This window comes from Panulirus ornatus, chromosome 37 (assembly GCF_036320965.1).
Source record: "Panulirus ornatus isolate Po-2019 chromosome 37, ASM3632096v1, whole genome shotgun sequence".
NCBI classification, from domain to species: domain Eukaryota; kingdom Metazoa; phylum Arthropoda; class Malacostraca; order Decapoda; family Palinuridae; genus Panulirus; species Panulirus ornatus.
The window spans coordinates 28,656,682-28,678,828 of record NC_092260.1 but is presented as its reverse complement, the minus strand read 5'-3'; the positions used below and the strand labels follow the sequence as shown (position 1 = coordinate 28,678,828).

General features: G+C 39.4%; 1 protein-coding gene across 10 annotated transcripts in view; it reads left to right on the top strand.

Annotated features, from left to right (window-relative positions):
* The window catches only part of LOC139760654 (uncharacterized), a 50,357-nt gene extending 30,238 nt beyond the window's left edge, over positions 1-20,119 (top strand). For 5 of the 10 annotated variants that reach the window (XM_071684099.1, XM_071684092.1, XM_071684098.1 and 2 more), the window contains exons 4-7: positions 16,406-16,541; positions 17,145-17,286; positions 17,917-18,022; positions 19,871-20,119. In XM_071684099.1, coding sequence (XP_071540200.1) covers positions 16,406-16,541; positions 17,145-17,286; positions 17,917-18,022; positions 19,871-20,008 — 522 coding nt within the window. In that variant the 3' untranslated portion in view covers positions 20,009-20,119. Of the gene's footprint in view, positions 1-5,935; positions 6,575-7,065; positions 7,089-10,382; positions 10,567-12,560; positions 12,750-16,405; positions 16,542-17,144; positions 17,287-17,916; positions 18,023-19,870 lie in introns of those variants that run through there. The other 5 variants (XM_071684101.1, XM_071684091.1, XM_071684095.1 and 2 more) reach the window with 5 other exon arrangements.
* The last annotated feature ends 2,028 nt before the right edge of the window (positions 20,120-22,147 follow it).

Sequence of the window (22,147 nt, the reverse complement as noted above, 5' to 3'; positions counted from 1 at the left end):
GGTTGTTTAATTTGTTTATGGATGGGGTTGTTAGGGAGGTGAATGCAAGAGTTTTGGAAAGAGGGGCAAGTATGAAGTCTGTTGGGGATGAGAGAGCTTGGGAAGTGAGTCAGTTGTTGTTCGCTGATGATACAGCGCTGGTGGCTGATTCATGTGAGAAACTGCAGAAGCTGGTGACTGAGTTTGGTAAAGTGTGTAAAAGAAGAAAGTTAAGAGTAAATGTGAATAAGAGCAAGGTTATTAGGTACAGTAGGGTTGAGGGTCAAGTCAATTGGGAGGTGAGTTTGAATGGAGAAAAACTGGAGGAAGTGAAGTGTTTTAGATATCTGGGAGTGGATCTGGCAGCGGATGGAACCATGGAAGCGGAAGTGGATCATAGGGTGGGGGAGGGGGCGAAAATTCTGGGAGCCTTGAAGAATGTGTGGAAGTCGAGAGCATTATCTCGGAAAGCAAAAATGGGTATGTTTGATGGAATAGTGGTTCCAACAATGTTGTATGGTTGCGAGGCGTGGGCTATGGATAGAGTTGTGCGCAGGAGGATGGATGTGCTGGAAATGAGATGTTTGAGGACAATGTGTGGTGTGAGGTGGTTTGATCGAGTAAGTAACGTAAGGGTAAGAGAGATGTGTGGAAATAGAAAGAGCGTGGTTGAGAGAGCAGAAGAGGGTGTTTTGAAATGGTTTGGGCACATGGAGAGAATGAGTGAGGAAAGATTGACCAAGAGGATATATGTGTCGGAGGTGGAGGGAACGAGGAGAAGAGGGAGACCAAATTGGAGGTGGAAAGATGGAGTGAAAAAGATTTTGTGTGATCGGGGCCTGAACATGCAGGAGGGTGAAAGGAGGGCAAAGAATAGAGTGAATTGGAGCGATGTGGTATACCGGGGTTGACGTGCTGTCAGTGGATTGAATCAAGGCATGTGTATGGGGGTGGGTTGGGCCATTTCTTTCGTCTGTTTCCTTGCGCTACCTCGCAAACGCGGGAGACAGCGACAAAGCAAAAAAAAAAAAAAAAAAAAATATATATATATATATATATATATATATATATATATATATATATATATATATATATATATATATAGTTGATGGGATGACCTTGATTACGGCCTTAATTGCCCCTGTCGTCTCGGCTACCATAAAAAACTTACGGGAAGACCAGTCCAATACGTAACGAAGGTAAGAAAACAAACGTGCGGATGAATTACTCAGTTCAGTACGCACCGCGACTTGTTCACAACGTCATGGAATGGCTCTCCCTGCTCCTACCCATCCTTTTTGGGTTCACTTTAGTCAGGATAGTGCTGACTAATGCCATGTTTCCTGTAGGACCTCCTAGGTCAGGGTCCAAGTTACCTCGTTTGAGGAACCCACGTCAATCTGGTCCACCAGAGCCACCGGGATATCCAAGAATACCTGGTCCACCTGGGTCTCACTCAGGAGCTTCAAACCCTTCATCAATTGGGCCCCCAGGTATTCTAGACTGTTTTCCTTGTGCAGAAAAATGTTATTTTAGACACAATTGTGAATGCGTGCTGAATGTGACTTGTGCCCTGGAATCGGAAAAGAAAAAAATTGGATCAACGACTTCTACTCCTTGGTTGACCAGACCCCTTCCACCGACTACTACTACACCCGGCCACAAACCAACAATCATTGGTGCACCATATCTGCCCTGTTCCGAGACATGTCATGTAAGAGACAGCTCAGGAGAGTGTAACCTTGTCTTACACTGCATAATGACACCAAGCACACGTAGACCTCAGTTGACAACCGTTCTACCAGCGTCCAAAACAAACTTACCCACTACCGTGTCTTCTCGCCCTCCATTTTTAGAGCCACTTATCAACTTTACTCTGTCATCTCCAGTGAGTGATCATACCTCACCGCAAGTGGAACCAGTACCAAGCCGAAGCAAACTATTACGTGAACCTTATTGGCTTGTGGATACCGGAGGTCTCTCTCTGCTCTTGATACTCTGTTATGGCTAGGCTGGCTGTTAACAATCCAAGAGTAGATCAAGTATGCAAATACCTACATGTAATTACCTATTTGTACTGTACTGAAGGGGAGACTTACACTCGTGGATCCCTATCTCTTGAACACTGGCCTCATACAACCTCTTAAATCAATGCATGCTGTCTGCATTTATTAACCATGTTCTCACACAGTTCCATTCTTCCATAATTAATACTGAAAAGGTATTTCTTTACTCTTTATTTTACCATTTTTTTTAGATTTAATGTATGGTTTTGGAATAATAGTAGTACTAAGAGTGATGGTATGGGAAGGCAGTTTTCCAAAAGCTGATTAATTTGAAGACAGTTTTTTTTAGCTGAAGGTAGTTTGGTGCTTCGTGGGTTGCTAAGATGAAAAAGGGTGAACGGGCCATTATAAAGACAAGTGTCCGTCCATGGAAGGACCTGGCAAGTGTTTAACAGTTAAAACATGGTTGATTGTCATATGGCCATACATGAGTGTATCTAAGACGAATGTCATTACGCAATATTATCACGACTGTGACGCAGTAAGCTATTGTAACTTGACAGTAAGCACTGAAATTTTGAAAGCAAACTTAAATTGTAAGTCATGTTTTAACACAAAAATGTGTTAGGTATTTCATTAATATCTTTATTGATTGCCGTGTGATGAGGACTGGTGCTTGCTATAATACCCATAATTCTGGCCATTATTTTATTTCCAATGTGTAGTAAAATATTGAGAATTAAATATTTCTTTTATTATATTTGAAATATTCTTGTAGTTTTTATGACTCTGCACAGATAAAGCAAAAAGAATTTTAGCTTTATTTACCCTGGTTATCGAGTGCTATCGTTACGGAGACGAGCATCTGGCAACTCCGACAAAGTTCTGTCGATGGTGACGTAAAGCGTGAGATAAACCTATCCCAGCATGGGATTAGAAGGTTCCACATCTGTGACCGATGTTTTAAATATATATATATATATATATATATATATATATATATATATATATATATATATATATATATATATATATATATAGCTGACTGCCCTTCCAGACAAAACTTAAGTTCCATATCCAAGATCATCGGAGGTCGCAGAAGTGACTAATTATGTATGTGGTATTCCCATCCCGGGGCCACTACAACAACGCCTGACAGCCAGAGGTTCGATTGTGTTACACGAAGGAGTAACAACATATCTTGGTGAAATTAGAGGAAGGCGGGATCTATCACTGTTGTTGGGCTTTAAGCTGTTATATGATTTGTCACATAAGGTGGACCAGACAGCGGCAGCAGGAATTAATAGCTACCAAGTAGCAAAGAGAGTAATTATACAGTGATAGCGGCAGCAATAGAAACTCGGGGGAGACAGCCCGGGCAAGAAACAGCTGAAGCAGCAAGAGACGGAAAGGTGTGCAGGGGAATTTACTCAAGCGGAAATGCCATGTACCTAAACGAGGTGGTCACTGGTACCGCCAGCAGTGCAATACGTACCACGCCTTGTCGATGCCAGCGGTCTTCGTTGCTCCTGCCAACCCTCTTTACGTTCATCATAGTCGCAGTGGGAAAGACTTCTGCCGTGTCTTTTCCGTGGCCTCTTAGATCAGGCCATACAGCAACTGATTTAAGAAACCCACGGTTCCTCGTCCCACTACGGCCTGTGAGACACCCCGGAATACATAATCCCCTTATATCTCCGTCGATGCCTTTTAGCGTTTTCCCATGTCTTCCTTGCAGAGAAAAATGTCACATTATTGATTATCGCAACTGTGAATGTGTGCTCGTTCTGGCATGCGATGACAAAGAATCAAACCTGTGAATTACATAGGGTCCATTATCACAGGACTACATGTTTCCCAAGATCGTCTTTTACCAATGAAACACACCTACACCGTCCTGAGAAGTGTCATAAATGAAGGGACTCTTAAGTGGTATAGTCAGTCGGGACCTACGATGTCAATGAGAAATGGAAGGCAAGGTCTGCACCTCCCACTCCACCGGGGATCACCACCCGTCAATTTTGGTTGACAACCATCCCACCGACGTCGATACAAACTTACTGACGCCTATCTTATCTCGCCTTCCATCTTTAGAGCTACTTACAACACTCACTCTTAAAACAGTCCCTCCTTCATTAAGTTACCGTAACTCACAAAGTCAATGGTGGAGTCAACACAAGACCGAAGTAATATATTGTATGATCCTCTCTGGCTTGGAGTAGCAGTTTTATCACACTGGCTCTCGACACTGGTGTAGTCAGGCCTCCTGTGATTTCAGTTGCGGCTGCTCACGAACTGCAAGTATATACGTGTGGGAGAGAAAAAAAAAAGTAGCAACATGAGTGTGCGCAGATAAAAAGAAAAATCATGCTCCGATCAGTTTTTACACTGCATACAGTGGCCGAGGTGTAGTTTGGTTGCGTCGTGGGTTGCTGGAATTCACCGCATCATGATTGTTGCAGCAGCCATTATAAACCAAAGTACTGGAAATGGGTAGGCAAACAGGTAAACGCTTAACTGAAAACATCGTTTATTGCTCTTCAAGATTTAAAGGCCTTTAGATGAAATTAAAACCACCGTAAAAGCTCTCCTATATAGAAGTAGAGAGAATAGAGAAAACAATCACACAGCAGGTGAAAACGAGGAAATAATCGGTAAGAATAAGCAAAATTAGTGCTATCCACTAAACAGTGGCAGGATGTTTACTGGATGTGTGGCATTTGGTAAACGAGATATGCGGGTCCACGAAGGCGCCCTCGAGTCCGGGGGTGTCGTGTTTAACGTTAAGAAGCTTCTTTGTGGGAAACTGAAGCACCAGAGAAGGATTGTAGTTGCCAACATCTTGAACGTTTATATGTTTTGGGGAAACATTATTACATGTTTAGTGTAGAAGTTGAAGCACATCTGTTTATATTAGTGGACTGCTCACGGAAACATTTTAAACATTTTTTTTAAGTTTATTTATGTTTAATCATAATTTTGTGTTTATGGACAAAATCATTTTTATTGTTTGCACTAGTGTTAAGAAATAAAAGTTAACCACTATAATATATCTTTTATTGTCCCATTGGGTCAGTCCTCTGATGCTTACTGCGTTACTCTGGTAATCTAATTTAAGAGTCGAGTCTATGTCATTACATGCGGAGAAAGTGACCGTCCGCTGAAATAATGAAAGCCAGTGCCGTTGAAACAAATGTTTTTTCGAGGTGCATGCTGAAAACTTTGAGAATCCTTTAACATTCATGCCAGTGGTTTGACTATACTCTTCAGGCATTCTTTTTCTGGTTGCAATAAAAATTTACTTGCACAAATTCTAAGACATTATGTATTTTGTTTTATTCTTGAAGCATTACCTTAGCTCTAATAACCTGATACGTAAATAAAGTAGGCAAGACAACATTTTCTTCGCCCTGAAAATCAGCGAGTGTTAACCGTAGGAATGTGAAGTTCTAAGCGGCACTGAAGGATAAGGATGACTTCATGATCCGGAACTCCAGCGGTGCTAGCAACTCCTCCGATTGGTGAAAAGGCTGTGATCGAGAAACTGGCTCGGAACTGGTCGAAGGTTCGTTGTTCTTTTTAAGGTACTGCTAGATATATAACTTTATAATGGTAGAACTTAGAGGTAATTATTCAAAAGTAAGAATACAAAGCTGATCACAACTATATAATCTAATGGGATACCAGTTGGACAAAATCTTAAAACCTGAGTTAACATAAATTCTACATTAGTTTCGTGAAAAACACATCATATCAAGATCGGTTGTGGCTTCAGCCAATACTATATGACCGCATCCTTACTTGATCCTTGTCAACTACCCAGTGTAGATCCTCACCTATGAGAAAGACAACGAAGTGAATAGAATCAATGATAACGTTCATAACTAATGAAATTAAGATAATCAGATCATTTACATATCTCACCCCTCTTATGTTGGTGATCTCTTTTCATTCCATAAAGCTTCACGCTTCCATATCTCACATTGATGGTGCTCAGTATAAATCGCGAAATGAGAGAAAACTCAGTTAGTCATGTACAATGATGACTAACGATGGGGTGAAATATATACTTTACACAATTCCTGGTATACATCGCATCATAAAGCAGAATGATAGAAAAAATCAGACAAATACGAGATGGTAAATCAACTATTAAGGAATTTAGTTTCTATTATCAAAGGATATTTCTGCCACTAAGCAATAAATTCAAAGGGACACAGATTAGTAAATGGAAGAAATCTGAATCTTGATGATTGGTATGACATGGCCGTGAGTCACTCTTGTTTAGCTACCAACATTTGTAAATTTATTCATTTTCTTCATTATACTGGTTCATGTTCGTCATTTTCTTCGTTATATTGGTTCATGTTCGTCATGGATTTTATTCGCTAATTTGACGGTTCGCTTGGAAGTGTTCGCTACTGCTGATGTTGAGGTAATGGATTAAATTATATTTCCAAGTTGCAGTTATGTGTCTGATGTGTTTTAGCTAAACCAAACTTAAAGTCTGTTTGAATAACATCAATGATTAGATTCAAGACGTTATAATGTAACTGGAGAGGACGTTTTCATATTTACTTTGAATTGTAGTAAGTCATTATGAGTTTAGTATGTGTAAAGGTGTGATTCACTCCCACTTCTAGAGAAAATTTTACATATATATATATATATATATATATATATATATATATATATATATATATATATATATATATATATATTAATTTTTGGATGAGATAACATGTTCTGTACAAGAGAAATTGGTACAACCTAAATCCTTAGAATTTCGTATTCGAACTTTGTCCAAAGAATTTGTTTTTTGTTGCCATATTCGATAAATATTGTTAAATGAATTAGGTTAGGTTGGCAGTGTCGCTGTAGGGAACGGTCGCCTCACAAGATGATATGCTAATAAAGCACTTCAAAACCTAATTAACCAACCTAATTTAAGACTGAGGGCGTTTAAATATCACGACCGGATGAACATTGGTCTGGATTGCAGTCTTCACATATTATCCTTAGGTTGTTGTCCTTTACTCCATTCGTCCCCCCCCCCCCCCAATAATAGTGGGGAGGGTTATGAAGACCAGGGAAAATGTTCGGGTAATAGATTTTGTGAAACTATTAGAAAAACATATATGAAAACTTCATACTTTTCTTTATAGTAAAGGTTTATCTTTGCTGTCATCAGAAGAATATATATTCTTTCTAATTGTGTTCGTGTTTACCGAAGGATTTCATGCCTAGAATGTGTTTTCTTAAAAAGATTCTTGTATCTCCCATTCGCTTAAATACTGATGGAGCATTTATGCTGTAACTTCAAAATCTATTTTACCTCTTCATTCCATTTGATGTTTTTTTTGTCAAACATGGAAAGCTGTTGAATTCTAAAAGACTTATTATGAGTACTGGAATTACTTATAAGGTGTTAATCATGGTTTTGATTAACCTCATCCTGTCTAGATATTCATTTGTGATATATATATATATATATATATATATATATATATATATATATATATATATATATATATATATATATATAGTGCATAGTGCCACTGTACAAAGGCAAAGGGGATAAGAGTGAGTGCTCAAATTACAAAGGTATAAGTTTGTTGAGTATTCCTGGGAAATTATATGGGAGGGTATTGATTGAGAGGATGAAGGCATGTACAGAGCATTAGATTGGAGAAGAGCAGTGTGGTTTCAGAAGTGGTAGAGGATGTGTGGATCAGGTGTTTGCTTTGAAGAATGTATGTGAGAAATACTTAGAAAAGCAAATGGATTTGTATGTAGCATTTATGGATATGGAGAAGACATATGATAGAGTTGATAGAGATGCTCTGTGGAAGGTATTAAGAATATATGGTGTGGGAGGCAAGTTGTTAGAAGCAGTGAAAAGTTTTTATCGAGGATGTAAGCATGTGTACGTGTAGGAAGAGAGGAAAGTGATTGGTTCTCAGTGAATGTAGGTTTGCGGCAGGGGTGTGTGATGTCTCCATAGTTGTTTAATTTGTTTATGGATGGGGTTGTTTGGGAGGTGAATGCAAGAGTTTTGGAAAGAGGGGCAAGTATGAAGTCTGTTGTGGATGAGAGAGCTTGGGGAGTGAGTCAGTTGTTGTTCGCTGATGATACAGCGCTGGTGGCTGATTCATGTGAGAAACTGCAGAAGCTGGTGACTGAGTTTGGTAAAGTGTGTGAAAGAAGAAAGTTAAGAGTAAATGTGAAAAAGAGCAAGGTTATTAGGTACAGTAGAGTTGAGGGTCAAGTCAATTGGGAGGTAAGTTTGAATGGAGAAAAACTGGAGGAAGTAAAGTGTTTTAGATATCTGGGAGTGAATCTGGCAGCGGATGGAACCATGGAAGCCGAAGTGAATCATAGGGTGGGGGAGGGGGCGAAAATCCTGGGAGCCTTGAAGAATGTGTGGAAGTCGAGAACATTATCTGGGAAAGCAAAAATGGGTATGTTTGAAGGAATAGTGGTTCCAACAATGTTGTATGGTTGCGAGGCGTGGGCTATGGATAGATATCTAAAACACTTCACTTCCTCCAGTTTTTCTCCATTCAAACTCACCTCCCAATTGACTTGACCCTCAACCCTACTGTACCTAATAACCTTGCTCTTATTCACATTTACTCTTAACTTTCTTCTTCCACACACTTTACCAAACTCAGTCACCAGCTTCTGCAGTTTCTCACATGAATCAGCCACCAGCGCTGTATCATCAGCGAACAACAACTGACTCACTTCCCAAGCTCTCTCATCCCCAACAGACTTCATACTTGCCCCTCTTTCCAAAACTCTTGCATTTACCTCCCTAACAACCCCATCCATAAACAAATTAAACAACCATGGAGACATCACACACCCCTGCCGCAAACCTACATTCACTGAGAACCAATCACTTTCCTCTCTTCCTAACCATACACATGCCTTACATCCTCGATAAAAACTTTTCACTGCTTCTAACAACTTTCCTCCCACACCATATATTCTTAATACCTTCCACAGAGCTTCTCTATCAACTCTATCATATGCCTTCTCCAGATCCATAAATGCTACATACAAATCCATTTGCTTTCCTAAGTATTTCTCACATACATTCTTCAAAGCAAACACCTGATCCACACATCCTCTACCACTTCTGAAACCACTCTGCTCTTCCCCAATCTGATGCTCTGTACATGCCTTCACCCTCTCAATCAATACCCTCCCATATAATTTACCAGGAATACTCAACAAACTTATACCTCTGTAATTTGAGCACTCACTCTTATCCCCTTTGCCTTTGTACAATGGCACTATGCACGCATTCCGCCAATCCTCAGGCACCTCACCATGAGTCATACATACATTAAATAACCTTACCAACCAGTCAACAATACAGTCACCCCCTTTTTTAATAAATTCCACTGCAATACCATCCAAACCTGCTGCCTTGCCGGCTTTCATCTTCCGCAAAGCTTTCACTACCTCTTCTCTGTTTACCAAATCATTTTCCCTAACCCTCTCACTTTGCACACCACCTCGACCAAAACACCCTATATCTGCCACTCTATCATCAAACACATTCAACACATATATATATATATATATATATATATATATATATATATATATATATATATATATATATATATATATATATATATATATATATTATTATTTTTTATTTTATTATACTTTGTCGCTGTCTCCCGCGTTTGCGAGGTAGCGCAAGGAAACAGACGAAAGAAATGGCCCAACCCCCCCCATACACATGTGTATACATACGTCCACACACGCAAATATACATACCTACACAGCTTTCCATGGTTTACCCCAGACGTTTCACATGCCTTGATTCAATCCACTGACAGCACGTCAACCCCGGTATACCACATCGCTCCAATTCACTCTATTCCTTGCCCTCCTTTCACCCTCCTGCATGTTCAGGCCCCGATCACACAAAATCTTTTTCACTCCATCTTTCCACCTCCAATTTGGTCTCCCTCTTCTCCTCGTTCCCTCCACCTCCGACACATATATCCTCTTGGTCAATCTTTCCTCACTCATTCTCTCCATGTGCCCAAACCACTTCAAAACACCCTCTTCTGCTCTCTCAACCACGCTCTTTTTATTTCCACACATCTCTCTTACCCTTACGTTACTCACTCGATCAAACCACCTCACACCACACATTGTCCTCAAACATCTCATTTCCAGCACATCCATCCTCCTGCGCATATATATATATATATATATATATATATATATATATATATATATATATATATATATATATATATCTTTCATACTATTCGCCATTTCCCGCTATAGCGAGGTATATATATATATATATACATTTTAAGAAATCAGAAAATTACCTCAAATTTAAGCTTTTTCTAATTGTTTCAGTATGGCTTCCATAGAAATATGGAAACCCTTAGAAGAGGCCACATGGTATGCATTACCTGGCATGGGCCCCCAGTGGATGGGGAAGTCGTATGCAAGCAACCAAGGCTACATGATAATGCTGTCAGATGGATGTTGTCTCTGGGGTGAGAACAGAGGAGCAAAGTACATCTTAGATAAGGCAGAGGTAATGACCTGTATACCAAGAACCTGTACATTAAAATGCCTGACTCTTGGAGATAATGTAATTTCTAGTTGTCACAGATATGGTATTAGAATATTGTATTGATGTGATATCTGCAATCTTCCTTCAAGCTTTTTAGAAAGGCGGTCTTTACTTTGGAGTACATGATTTGTTGTTGGGTAATTAAAATTGTCCATTTTATGTTTCAGATTAGTGTTAGAATGTGATAGTAGCATGCATGATTAACTAAGAAAGTGAAATTTGGCTTCAGAGGTCATTAAAAGGATAGAATGAAATGATGAAACTGAATGTGATTTAATTTGCTAATGCTTTGTTCTGCACAGAATAGTGATGGATATTATAGTTTTAGACATACACAATAAATCATATATCACCAGATCTGGATGGTAACATAGGACAGAACATATTTCTTTTCTCATAAGAATATTCTCTTAGTGAACTTATACACATGTTCACATGAAATGTTAGGACAGATTATTTAGGATAATGCTTTAGATAATGTATGTGCTCTCGAAGGAAAAGTATTCATAAAATTGGTATTGAAATTAGCCTTGCAGTTGGCTTGCATTTAAGATAAACTTTGCTTCCTGATATGTTTGAAGATTTATAGGTAAGTTTTCTTTGATGTGTTTATGACATAAGATTTCCATGGATGATCATAAGTTGCACTGTGTGACCATGAGGCAACTTCCTTACTGAAGACATTGAACACTAACTCCTCAGGTGTCCTCTTGCCTCATACAGATGTACTCCCAATATTCCACACATCATGTTGTCTAGCCAAGAGGATGTGGCCAGCCTCTTGAGCAGTGCAAAAGCCCCATGAAAGGAAATCCTACACAGGAAACCTACTGTCACACATGTAACCCTTGACAGATATGTATCCAACATACACCCCCCTCTTAACCTGGGTGAGCAGTCACTCCCACAACACATGTATGAAATTACTCCCTGCACTGCAAACATCAACACAAAGGCTATGAACAAACTAAACATCCACAGAACATTATCTTCTACAAGGTTTGGACAAAAAAATGAGTTCCTTATTATCCTCTACAAAGCTCATCACTTCTGTCATAAGCTACACCTCTACTTGGTGAAGTTGCAGAGTTGCAGACCACACAAAACAGAGCTCTCAGAACAATTGCCAATTAACAGCCCAGTACATTTAACATTTTCATAACAAGACAAAGATCCTTGCAATACAGTCTACTTTCAATATACTTGGCACTCAGTCCATTGCAGCAGCACTAAACTCTTCTCATCCAAACCACTCCATAACCAACCACCAAGTAGAAATGAAAATGTGGCTGCTGCCTTAGATATCAACAATTTGTCTGCACAGATGTACAGATACCCCTCCTTTTCCAGTAAACACAACAATGAGAAAAGATATACACATTAAAATGAGCTGACAAGCACTGAACAACCACCCTATCAACCCAATCTTAAATGCCACCTCACCACGTATACAACTTCCTAGAGCTATGCTCCTTAGACTTATACGAGTTACACTTTCTTGTCCACATTCCAGACACCTCCCCTTACTTAAGGATTAAGAACAATGTTTCCACATATCAAAAGACCCATCTTATCTCAAATGCATCCTCCACAGTGAAGACACTGGCCACTTATTCCCCATTTCTTTGTACACTCCACAGACACATAAACAAGTCATTATCACATTTTGTGATCTGTAGTCACACAAGGTGGACACAGCTGTGCATAGCAGGAGCTCCACAAACAAGACTTATGGAGCAGAAAGGTAAGCTAAGGTATGTACATGGAGTCTCTTTTCTTTTCCACACAAGCAAGGTAGCATCAGGATCATAAGAATGAACCATTGAGAAAGGATGCTTTTCTGTAGTTGTTTAGTATTATTATTTGTTTCATTATTTATTTTTATATTCTTAGAGTTTGAAATTATAATGTTATGAAACTAAATGTTAATAATAGTTTTCTTTTATCATCCTCAGGACTGGGCCCCATGCATAGAGGCTGGTATCAAAGAGGTATCTAGCCTTGTGTTAGTGGAACTGACCAAGCTGAATGTCAAAACAGGATGGACAGGAGACAGACAGAATGTCAACATCATTGTGTCCTCTAGGTTAAATGACATGTCATACAGATGGGAGTTTAAACTGGACCGACTTTCAGATGAGTTGGTTAGTTATATTCATCCTCCTGAAACAGGATGGTATACATAAATTTTTTAAACACAGTTTGTGCTAGATTCAAAATCAATTTGTAGTTTGTATTCTATGTGTAACCTACCCTGCAAATGAAGAGAACAAAAAAGGGGTTGTGTGATAAAACAGCTGAATGCTTAATGGATATTACATATATGGTATTGATTTTTTTTTTTTTTTTTTTTTATACTTTGTCGCTGTCTCCCGCGTTTGCGAGGTAGCGCAAGGAAACAGACGAAAGAAATGGCCCAACCCCCCCCCCCATACACATGTACATACACACGTCCACACACGCAAATATACATACCTACACAGCTTTCCATGGTTTACCCCAGACGCTTCACATGCCTTGATTCAATCCACTGACAGCACGTCAACCCCTGTATACCACATCGCTCCAATTCACTCTATTCCTTGCCCTTCTTTCACCCTCCTGCATGTTCAGGCCCCGATCACACAAAATCTTTTTCACTCCATCTTTCCACCTCCAATTTGGTCTCCCTCTTCTCCTCGTTCCCTCCACCTCCGACACATATATCCTCTTGGTCAATCTTTCCTCACTCATTCTCTCCATGTGCCCAAACCATTTCAAAACACCCTCTTCTGCTCTCTCAACCACGCTCTTTTTATTTCCACACATCTCTCTTACCCTTACGTTACTTACTCGATCAAACCACCTCACACCACACATTTTCCCCAAACATCTCATTTCCAGCACATCCATCCTCCTGCGCACATCTCTATCCATAGCCCACGCCTCGCAACCATACAACATTGTTGGAACCACTATTCCTTCAAACATACCCATTTTTGCTTTCCGAGATAATGTTCTCGACTTCCACACATTTTTCAAGGCTCCCAAAATTTTCGCCCCCTCCCCCACCCTATGATCCACTTCCGCTTCCATGGTTCCATCCGCTGACAGATCCACTCCCAGATATCTAAAACACTTCACTTCCTCCAGTTTTTCTCCATTCAAACTCACCTCCCAATTGACGTGACCCTCACCCCTACTGTACCTAATAACCTTGCTCTTATTCACATTTACTCTTAACTTTCTTCTTCCACACACTTTACCAAACTCAGTCACCAGCTTCTGCAGTTTCTCACATGAATCAGCCACCAGCGCTGTATCATCAGCGAACAACAACTGACTCACTTCCCAAGCTCTCTCATCCCCAACAGACTTCATACTTGCCCCTCTTTCCAAAACTCTTGCATTTACCTCCCTAACAACCCCATCCATAAACAAATTAAACAACCATGGAGACATCACACACCCCTGCCACAAACCTACATTCACTGAGAACCAATCACTTTCCTCTCTTCCTACACGTACACATGTACGTGTTATCAGATTACACCTGTATGGGGTTACACAACAAATGAAAAGTCATATGTAGCAAAGCTGTATCATTGGGAATACGGTCTTATCGAAAAACTTCTCATTCCAGAGGAGTCCAATCATTATATACCTGCTCCTGGAAACAGTGCAGCCTTGGGTTGCAGGAGCCTCTGGAAAAGAGGCCCTGGGTAAAACAAGGACTTTTCTTTGGAAAGGGTTTCCTCGCCCAATCTAAGTAGATTGATATATTAATTCATATATGATTACTCCAGGAACTATTTCTGTCAAAAATTCCAGTTGTTACCCAGGCCCTTTGTAAAGGCTCCTGCATCCCAAAGTTTTGTTACTTCCAGTGGCATGGGAATATAGGTTCCTTGATGAGATTGTACAGCCTTGCCAAAGGTGATTTTTCACTCACAAAGTAACTTCAAGCAGGTATACATTATATATTTATTTATTATACTTGATTGCTGTTTCCCATGTCAGTGAGGTACTGCCAGGAAACAGATGAAGAAAGAATGGCCCATCCACTCATACACACACACACACACACACACATATATACATAAACACCCATACGTACTCGTATACATACATATACATAAATATATCAACATATACATGCACATACGCAGTCATGTACATGTATACACATGTACATATTCACACTTGCTTGCCTTCATCCATTCAAGGTGCTACCCCATCCCACAGGAAACAGCATTGCTAGCCCCTGCTTCAGCGAGGCACTGCCAGGAAAACAGACAAAAAAAGACCACGTTCGTTCACACTTAGTTTCAAGCTGTCATGTGTAGTGCACCAAAACCACAGTTCCGTTTCTACTTCCAGGCCCCACTGACCTTTCCATGGTTTACCCTAGACATTTCACATGTCCTGGTTTAGTCCATTGCCAGCACGTCAACCCCAGTATACCACATTGTTCCAATTCACTCTGTTCCTTGCATGCTTCTCTCCCTCCTGTATGTTCAGGCCCTAATCGCACAAAATCTTTTCCACTCCATCCTTCCACCTCCAATTGGGTCTCCCACTTCTTCTTGTTCCCTCCACCTCTGACACATATATCCTCTTTGTCAGTCTTTCCTCACTCATTCTCTCCATATGTCCAAACCATTTCAACACACCCTCTCTTTTTTCTCAACCACACTTTTTATTTCAGCACATCTCTCTTACCCTTTCATTACTTACTCAGTCAAACCACCTCACACCACATATTGCCCTTAAACATTTCGTTTCCAACACATCCACCCTCCTCCATACAACCATATCTATAGCCCATGCCTCGCAACCATATAACATTGTTGGAACTACTATTCCTTCAAACATACCCATTTTTGCTCTCCAAGATAATGTTCTCTCCTTTCACACATTTTTCATTGCTCCCAGAACCTTTGCCCACTCCCCCATCCTGTGACTCACTTTCACTTCCATGGTTCCATTTGCTGCAAAGCCCACTCCCAGATATCTAAAACACTTCACTTCCTCCAATTTTTCTCCATTCAAAAGTACATCCCAATTAACTTGTCCCTCAATCTTACTGAACCTAATAACCTTGCTCTTATTCACATTTACTCTCAACTTTCTCCTTTCACATACTTTTCCAAACTCAGTCACCAACTTCTGCAGTTTCACACCCAAATCAGCCACCATAGCTGCATCGTTGGAAAACAACAACTGACTCACTTCCTAGGCCCTATCATCCCCAACAGACTGCATACTCACCCCTCTCTCCATAACTCTTGCATTTACCTCCCTAACCAACCCATCCATAAACAAATTAAACAACCATGGCAACATCACACACCCCTGCCACAGACTGACATTCACTGGGAACCAGTCTCTCTCCTCTCTTCCTACTTGTACACATGCCTTACATCCTTTTTAAAACTTTTCACTACTTTTAGCAGCTTACCTTCCACACTATATACTCTTAAAACCTTCCACAAAGCATATCTATCAACACTCTCACACGCCTTCTCCAGATTCACAAATATTACATACAAATCCATCTGTTTTTCCAAGTATTTCTCACACACATTCTTCAAAGCGAACACCCGATCCACACATCCTTTGCCACTTCTGAAACCATGCTGCTCATCTGCAATCTGATGCTCTGTACATACCTTCACCCTCTCAATCAGTACCCTCCCATACAATGTTCCATGAATACTCAACAAACTTATACCTCTGTAGTTTGAATATTCACCTTTATCCCCTTTGCATTTGTACAATAGCATGTATTAACTACATGTTATTGGTACTTCTGCTGTAGTTTGGTCATCACTGGGTGACACCCTTGATGGTCCAAGTTCAGCATCTGGGTTTGAGAGTGAAGCACCTCACAGCTGAGGTGGAACAGAAACGGCGACTGTTAGAAGAACTTCTCCCAGAAAACAAATCCTCCTCTAGTGAGTATTTAAGAAATCATAAGAGTATTTACTCCCTAGTTAGCTAATAGGTATAAATAGCATCTGTGAATAACTCCCCACAGTTTCTCATTTTATTTATTTTGTTGCAAGGCATATATGAAAGCATGTGACTTCAGCATCCCGAGTCTTTAGTGTTAGTATCCTTTCATTCAAGACTTGAAATTTGTTTAACAAAGCATTATATGCATAGTTATTTTCACCTAGGAAGGTTCTGCAGAGCAACAGAGGAGAAACTGAGGATATGAAATGAGTGGTGTTGTCTTTTTATGTACATGATAATTACACCACCCAGCAAGTTAGAATATAGGATGAATTGTAGTTTATGGAACCCCACGATACAGACTGGGCAATGTTTTTGTTGCTGTGAGCCGTAGACTGACAAATTAATGCTACCGGAAGAACTGCTTCTTGAGATGTTTTTTGGGATGCAAATAATGATAGAGATAACTTTTTATTGTATGGTATCAGAGATAACTTTTTTATTATGTGGTATCACTTTAGTGGCTCAACATCCATCTTACATAACTTGTGTATTATGAGAAGTATGATTACTGTTACATTCACTGTCATTGGTCATTACAGATAAATCAAGCAAGACCACTAAAAGTAAAGATAATTTTATTGAATCTGCCGTTGAGACGGTTTTAGTCAGTGGAGCATGGACAGTGCTGCAGGATCACCTTGTGAACTACCCACAAATCATGAAACATCTCGCTAATGTTAAGCAAGTATCCTTTTTGTTTTGATTAACCTTCAATTTTTACACCACCACCATGGCCCTACTGATCCACTCAACACCCTTCAAAAAGATGGGACAGTTGGCTGAAAGCCATTCCAGATGAATCTAAGGTTGTAGATCAAGCAGTATGTGTGGCAGAGAATAACTGCATTAACAGGTCGCGCATGCAGTGAGTGCTATACCTTAGCTTTGCCTCATGGGAGCTCACATCATAAGCTGGTACTCTCTCCATCTTGCAAATACACAAACAAACAAATAACTAGTGGCATTCCAAGAGGCTTGGTTCTGGGGCTGTTAAGAGAACCATTCTGTAGAAACTGTGATTAGCTATTTCTAATTGAGTAAGATCTTTTTTCTCATCCAAGTTGGATTGGCCTGATTGCATACATTTATTCTTATGCTAGCAGTGTGTAGACATGGTTTGACAAAATAGTAGTGAAGGCTTTTTGCTCACTTAGACCATTTTCTAAAATCCATAAGCAAATGTCCAGGCATCCCAGGATTTTAGACCTCAGGGTGATGAAAGTATTGACTTTTCATTTGGAAATGAAAACTTCATACATGTCATATGTTGATATCCATAATGACTAGTGAAAGATTGTTGAAAACTTTCAGGAGTCACACCTCTGAGAATAATGGAGATGCTTCAGCACCAAAAACTGGGAAGAATTTACCCATTGATTCTAGGAAAGGAAATCAGAAAGACACAGATACAGGAGAGGTAAGCTGCCCATGTAACTAATTTTTTTTTTCAGTTTCACTGAAGGATTGACACTATGTATAAAGGTAAGTGAGTACTTCTTGACTGAACTTCCTTTCATACCAGTTTTTACTTTTCAAATAGTTTGTCTCTCATGATATTTTCTGTAGAGGTATTTAGGCATTTTAGATTGATAGTTTTCAGCTCCTGTCCTGGAACATATCCTGTTTGTGGTAATACCACAAGTGAAAAGTCATCCTCACCAAGGTTGCATCATCATCAGTTCTCATGCCAAATGATTGCATCATTTCCCTGCTGACATATCACCAAGTATCATACTGTCTTATGTATTATAGACAACATTTATGAGTCCTGATTCTGCAAAGTATGTTTAAGTTATACGTAATGCATCAGCTAAGAATTACCCCTTCCTAACTCCAAATGAATGTGGCTCTTACCTACCATTGGGCTCATATACTCCCAAACATAGTTCAGCTAAATTTCTTTATTAAACCAAGAGTGGACAAAAGGTCAATAAATCTGTAATACTGACCAGCAGATATATACCTGTCTTAGTTTGAGCAGTGTTTAGATGTAGTCTAGTGATAGAAAAGCTAATGTCTTAGACTCCATATGTACCTTACAGTAGTCTTTTTTACTTAATTTGTTGGTATCTTTAGTGTTGCTGATTACTGTTGTTTGATTAGTCTGAGAGACTTTGACTGAGGAAACTTAAAAGATGCAGGCATCAACGAAACCCACTTCCCAGAGGATGTGTTTATGCTTTCCCAGACCTTTCTGTGTTTGGGACTTTTTTGACGGCACTCCAGCCATTCTTTTATTTATATTCTGAGGGATATGATTGGCAACCCAAATAAAGTTGTTTTTTGGAGTAGGAGCCTTGTATGAGTTATTGTTTTTTTTTGCTGTAAGGTTCACATGCATTGATTGAACAGGAGCAGTGACATACATATTTCAAGTTCTCTGCATTAGGGTGCAGAGTAAATGTCTGCAACCAGAGAAGGTCTCATTTTCTGTCACATGTCTTTTTCATAACTCTCATCTCTCTTTCTTTATTTCTCTTTGTTGTTACACAGGTACAGGCAAAAACCTTCCGGGGATTTAGTGATCTCTAGTGAAAGAAAAAACTGAAAAAAGAATGAAGATCATTTTGAGTACTTAGGGTGTTTGTATACCAGACTCAGAAAGGGGGAATAGAAATAGGAGATCAGGGCCTTATGGAGTGGGACACACATGGACTGCTCATGAGAGCAGTCACCAAAATGATAGCTGTAGAACTGAGGGAGGGCAGTAACATTATGGTTGAATGAAAGGGATGCTTGAAGAGAAGCGATGGCATTTGAGTTGATAAGAGAAAAGTGGAAGAACCAATCCAAATATGGGAGCAGTACTCCACACTGGATTGAATATGATCCTAGAGATATGGAAAAGCTGTTCTCTAGAAAAATAATTTTGGCACTTGTGCGGCACCCATAATGCCATATTTAAAGTCTTTTGTTTGCATGGATTTTTTTGTTTTAAAAACATTCTTATTTCATATCAGAACAAACTATGAGTGGTTGATGACAACCAAACCTTTGTGTAGATATCTCGGTGAAATATTTTTGAGGGTTGGTTTTGGGATTCAGTAATTAACAGAGATGGTCAGTAGAGATGTTTGGCGAAGATGAAATATTTTTCACGTTGTTTTGAGTAAAAGAAAGATATGCATGATATAACTTAACAAAATTATTGTTAGATTATATTATTTTCAGATTAATCATCGTAGTTATTGAGATTTAGGTGAATGCATATCATATGTTATTGATTTTTCAAACTTTGTATTTATCTTTGCTTGTCTAATTACAGTTAGATACAGAGGCAGAAACAGAAGAGAGGAAGGCTGAGGAAGAAAGGAAACGAAGAGTAAAAATTCAAGAATTAACACGAGGAACAGATGTCCCAGCATTGCAGACAAAGAAAAAGAAAAAGAAATTGAACCTATAGGCTGTTAGTGGAATATTCCTTATGTGCTATTTATTACTCAAGAACTGGAATTAGTAGGGGTTTTAATTGAAACCTTAATGTACCTGGGTTTATTACAAAACTCTCCAGTAATATGACTGCTTATTGGCTCCTAGCATTCTTACGTCAGTCAAATGAGGATAAAAAAAAAAAGAATCTGAGAAGAATAACTTCATAGCAGTTCTGGGCCACCACCTTCCAAGGACTGTGAGAAGATAGCTGGGCATCATATATACATCTAATCCTCAGACATGTCCACATTTTTGAGATACTTTTATGTTGGCCTTTGCTGTGGTCTGGCAGGTAAAAACAAAAAGGATTGAAACATCTGAAGCAGAATATAGACATTTAAACAGAACTTAAACTATATTTTGCTATCAACAACACGTGGTTTAACAGAGACCAAGAAATCTTTGACTATATATATATATCCCTGGGGATAGGGGAGAAAGAATACTTGCCACGTATTCCTTGCGTGTCGTAGAAGGCGACTAAAAGGGAAGGGAGCGGGGGGGGCTGGAAATCCTCCCCTCTCGTTTTTTTTTTTTTTTTAATTTTCCAAAAGAAGGAACAGAGAAGGGGGCCAGGAGAAGATATTCCCCCAAAGGCCCAGTCCTCTGTTCTTAACGCTACCTCGCTATCGCGGGAAATGGCGAACAGTATGGAAAATAAATTTTTTTTTTTTTTTTTTTTTTTATATACTTTGTCGCTGTCTCCCGCGTTTGCGAGGTAGCGCAAGGAAACAGACGAAAGAAATGGCCCAACCCCCCCCATACACATGTACATACACACGTCCACACACGCAAATATACATACCTACACAGCTTTCCATGGTTTACCCCGGACGCTTCACATGCCTTGATTCAATCCACTGACGGCACGTCAACCCCTGTATACCACATCACTCCAATTCGCTCTATTTCTTGCCCTCCTTTCACCCTCCTGCATGTTCAGGCCCCGATCACACAAAATCCTTTTCACTCCATCTTTCCACCTCCAATTTGGTCTCCCTCTTCTCCTCGTTCCCTCCACCTCCGACACATATATCCTCTTGGTCAATCTTTCCTCACTCATTCTCTCCATGTGCCCAAACCATTTCAAAACACCCTCTTCTGCTCTCTCAACCACGCTCTTTTTATTTCCACACATCTCTCTTACCCTTACGTTACTTACTCGATCAAACCACCTCACACCACACATTGTCCTCAAACATCTCATTTCCAGCACATCCATCCTCCTGCGCACAACTCTATCCATAGCCCACGCCTCGCAACCATACAACATTGTTGGAACCACTATATATATATATATATATATATATTATCCCTGGTGATAGGGGAGAAAGAATACTTGCCACGTATTCCCTGCGTGTCGTAGAAGGCGACTAAAAGGGAAGGGAGCAGGGGGCTGGAAATCCCCTCATTTTTTTTTTTTATTTAACAAAAAAAGGAACAGAGAAGGGGGCCAGGTGAGGATATTCCCTCAAAGGCCCAGTCCTCTGTTCTTAACGCTACCTCGCTAATGCGGGAAATGGCGAATAGTATAAATATATATATATATATATATATATATATATATATATATATTATATATATATATATATATATATATATATATATATATATAATTTTTTTTTTTTTTTAATGTCGCTGAACACAAGAGAACTGAGTGAAATTGACAGCCTTACGTAATTTATTTTTCCCTTTAATCTTGGACTCGAGATTTGTGGAGTATTACATAAGAGATATTTAATATTTATAGCATTATGAGACTCTTGTTTTGAATATTGAGACTAAATCGAGAGGCTTTATATCCTAAAAGCATCAGATAGTCCTTTCATTGCCATAGGCAAGGTTGCATCATTTAAAGAACTTTGTTATCCATGTTTTACAATAATTACCCTTACGCAAAAGATCGTTTTCTTATTAATAGTGTTTTCTTAATGTGTTGACTGCTTTAAAGTTTCATGGTTACTCGATGACTGGAATATTTCATGATTATTACACCTAGAATTAATCTTGCTGATAATTTGGTCTTGCATCTATAATTAGTTTTGTAATGAATGATTAACTAAAGAAATATACTCTTCCTCAACAAAGATATTTATGAAAGAATACATAT